Below are 2,500 nucleotides of genomic sequence, written 5' to 3' on the forward strand. Positions count from 1 at the left end.
GGAAATTAAATAAGTCCCTTCAAGTTAAGAGAAAACTGGATTAGTGAAGATTACGCAGTATGATTCTGCGTTGAGTGCTGTGAATGGAATATTATGTCTCTCGTTGCATGAACAAGTGGCAAAACATTTTCGATGGACAATTAACTTTTCCAATTTTGTAGATCTTTTGTTGGACCGTAAAGGCCCTGTGAAGGAGGAAATATTGTTTCCCTAATGCATTGTTTCTGGTAGCGCGAAAAAAGGAAACAATGCGTGAAGTAAAGATTTGTCACATTGCCAAGTTCTTCGTTTGCAAGATTTTAGAAGGCTCATCAGTTAACCGTGACGATTCAGAGCCCTACTTGTCAAGGAAAGTGATTGGTTCGATTTCCATCAATCGTGCTGTCCATTTGTAGCGTACACAAGCAAATCCTAACGTGTACGAGCAAACCATTAAATCCGATTCGCCAGGAACACAAAACTTCTCCGATGGGATCACAGTCATCTGTTATGTTGCAAGTTGTCTTTAGTGCATTGAAATGGTTGCCTTAAATATTCGTTCCAACTCCTAGATCGTCGCTCTCCCACAATAAATCTTTTGCTTATGAAAATGTCGTGTTTAAACGAAGAAATTTAATTAAAACCTGGCAAGAAATATCATTCAATTTAGAGGATTAAAACACTTTTTACCATAAAGGTGTCAATTAAAAAAGATAATCTTCAGCAATTTATTTACATTTTAATTCTACAAGTAAATGGGCAACACAAGGAGATACCAAGCAAATTGACTGCTCTCTCCACAGGGTGCCAAGGTCCTGTTTTGGTTGCTAAGAACCTCTGGCTCGTGTTGCAGTAGTCGAACCGACAACATTCCGATTGCTAGTTCAGATGCTCATGCATCAAAAAATACGTTTTTAAATTCACTTTCCTGGAAGAACATTTTAATGCCGATTCATTCATTTAACACTATTATGTGGTTTCGCTATTGTTCCATCACATTCTGATCGTGTTGTGCAATAATGTCGAAGTAAAATGACTGAAAGAGGACAGAAAGTAATGCCATTCGGAAGAAAAAAGGAGAATGAAAGAATAACTGTTGTATACAATTTGATAATTTCACTTTGCAGTTTTGCAGAGGACGACGAAAAATGGACGAGAATTCGTGCAGCACGATATTTTGTCCTCTTTCAAGCAATCTCATTATTATTATGTGGCATTTATTTTGGCGCAGCCGATCTGCGTCTTCGGTTAACCAACTTTGTCAACTTTCCGATAATACAACAGAAACCGCAAGGTCAGAACTTTGTCTTGTTTGGGCCATGCAGTTTTAACGATGCACACATAACGATATACACCACCAACAGGCAAGGTACTGAACGGGCTCAAATGAAGTGTCACATTGCATAACCGAGTTGTGGAACTGTCATCTGTGATAGTTTCTCATGTCCGAATGCTCTCGCAACATAATATGTAGATCTCGCATCTTAAGCCACTTTTTTGTCAAATAGCAGCTTTATTGATAATCCTTTAGAATATTCATGAAAAAACCTTTTGAATCATTTGAATTAAACGAAGACATATTATATTAAAACAACATGTCTCCATTGCACTGTGCCCTGCAAATGAAGGTGGTCTTACTACAAAGCGTTGAGGAAAGAGCCTAATTTAATTTGAAAGCAAAAAACAGGCCAGGGGCTGTATTAGAATTAAGCCATCGAAGAAAATGTGAGCTAAGAAGTACACAGATTCGCCAGAAGCGAGCAGATGTTTCAACTGACTGGTTTACCGTGATAAGTCGAAATTGCTTTCAACGTTAACAGTTGGGCAGATCCGCCGAATTGTAAGTAATGCATGAAGATTTTAAGGCCATCTGAAGTTCACTTACCGTTAGTGGAGTTCATAGTTGTTTTAGTCCAAGTTCCCAAAAGTAATCCCACACTGTTTCACAGAACTCAGTTGTAGCTACCGATCGTGATTGTCATGTAATAACGGCGCACGTTTCGAAGATTAACCTGAACGTTTTAGTACTCACAACTGCCTTATCTCTGCGTCGACGTGAACCCGTAAAATAAATCAGTGGACATGTTATGTCAACAGGAAATGGAATCCATGATTTCTAGATTCTTATCAACGGTGAATACGCTAGCTGTTTTGAACAGAGAAGACATATGACTGACGAAAAGGCATTTGGCTTTAAATTATTCTGTCAATTAACTTGATGATTTGGTTTGCCTAAATGTGTCTTCTGAACTTTGGTTATTTCTGATAATTAAAATTTAATTTAAGGATATTTTTCTGGGCGATTTTCACAAGCGAAGCCTCTGGTACGTGCAACAGGGATGGCTGAAAATGGTTGCGCGAGACTCGTAAATGGTAGAAAAAAACGGTTCGCTTGAGAACATTTTGATGCCATAAACAAGTTGAAAAGGCACGGTGATATAGGCTTTTAGTTAACATGTCTTCATAATCTCACTGCAAGGAATGAAAGGTGTTTTGATCTCAACTGATGGTATCGCCATGG

The 2,500-nt window shown here is 38.4% G+C and overlaps 2 protein-coding genes across 3 annotated transcripts in view; one reads left to right on the plus strand and one right to left on the minus strand.

Annotated features, from left to right (window-relative positions):
- The window catches only part of LOC138011268 (orexin/Hypocretin receptor type 1-like), an 18,845-nt gene extending 16,695 nt beyond the window's left edge, over positions 1–2,150 (minus strand). Inside the window, exon 1 of the mRNA XM_068858218.1 lies at positions 1,865–2,150. Coding sequence (XP_068714319.1) covers positions 1,865–1,880 — 16 coding nt within the window. The 5' untranslated portion in view covers positions 1,881–2,150. The remainder of the gene's footprint in view (positions 1–1,864) is intronic.
- Positions 1–2,500, plus strand: part of LOC138011269 (neuromedin-K receptor-like) — a 42,262-nt gene that overhangs the window by 9,133 nt on the left and 30,629 nt on the right. The window lies entirely within an intron of this gene.

The sequence above is a fragment of the Montipora foliosa genome, chromosome 7 (genome assembly GCF_036669935.1).
Source record: "Montipora foliosa isolate CH-2021 chromosome 7, ASM3666993v2, whole genome shotgun sequence".
NCBI lineage: Eukaryota > Metazoa > Cnidaria > Anthozoa > Scleractinia > Acroporidae > Montipora > Montipora foliosa.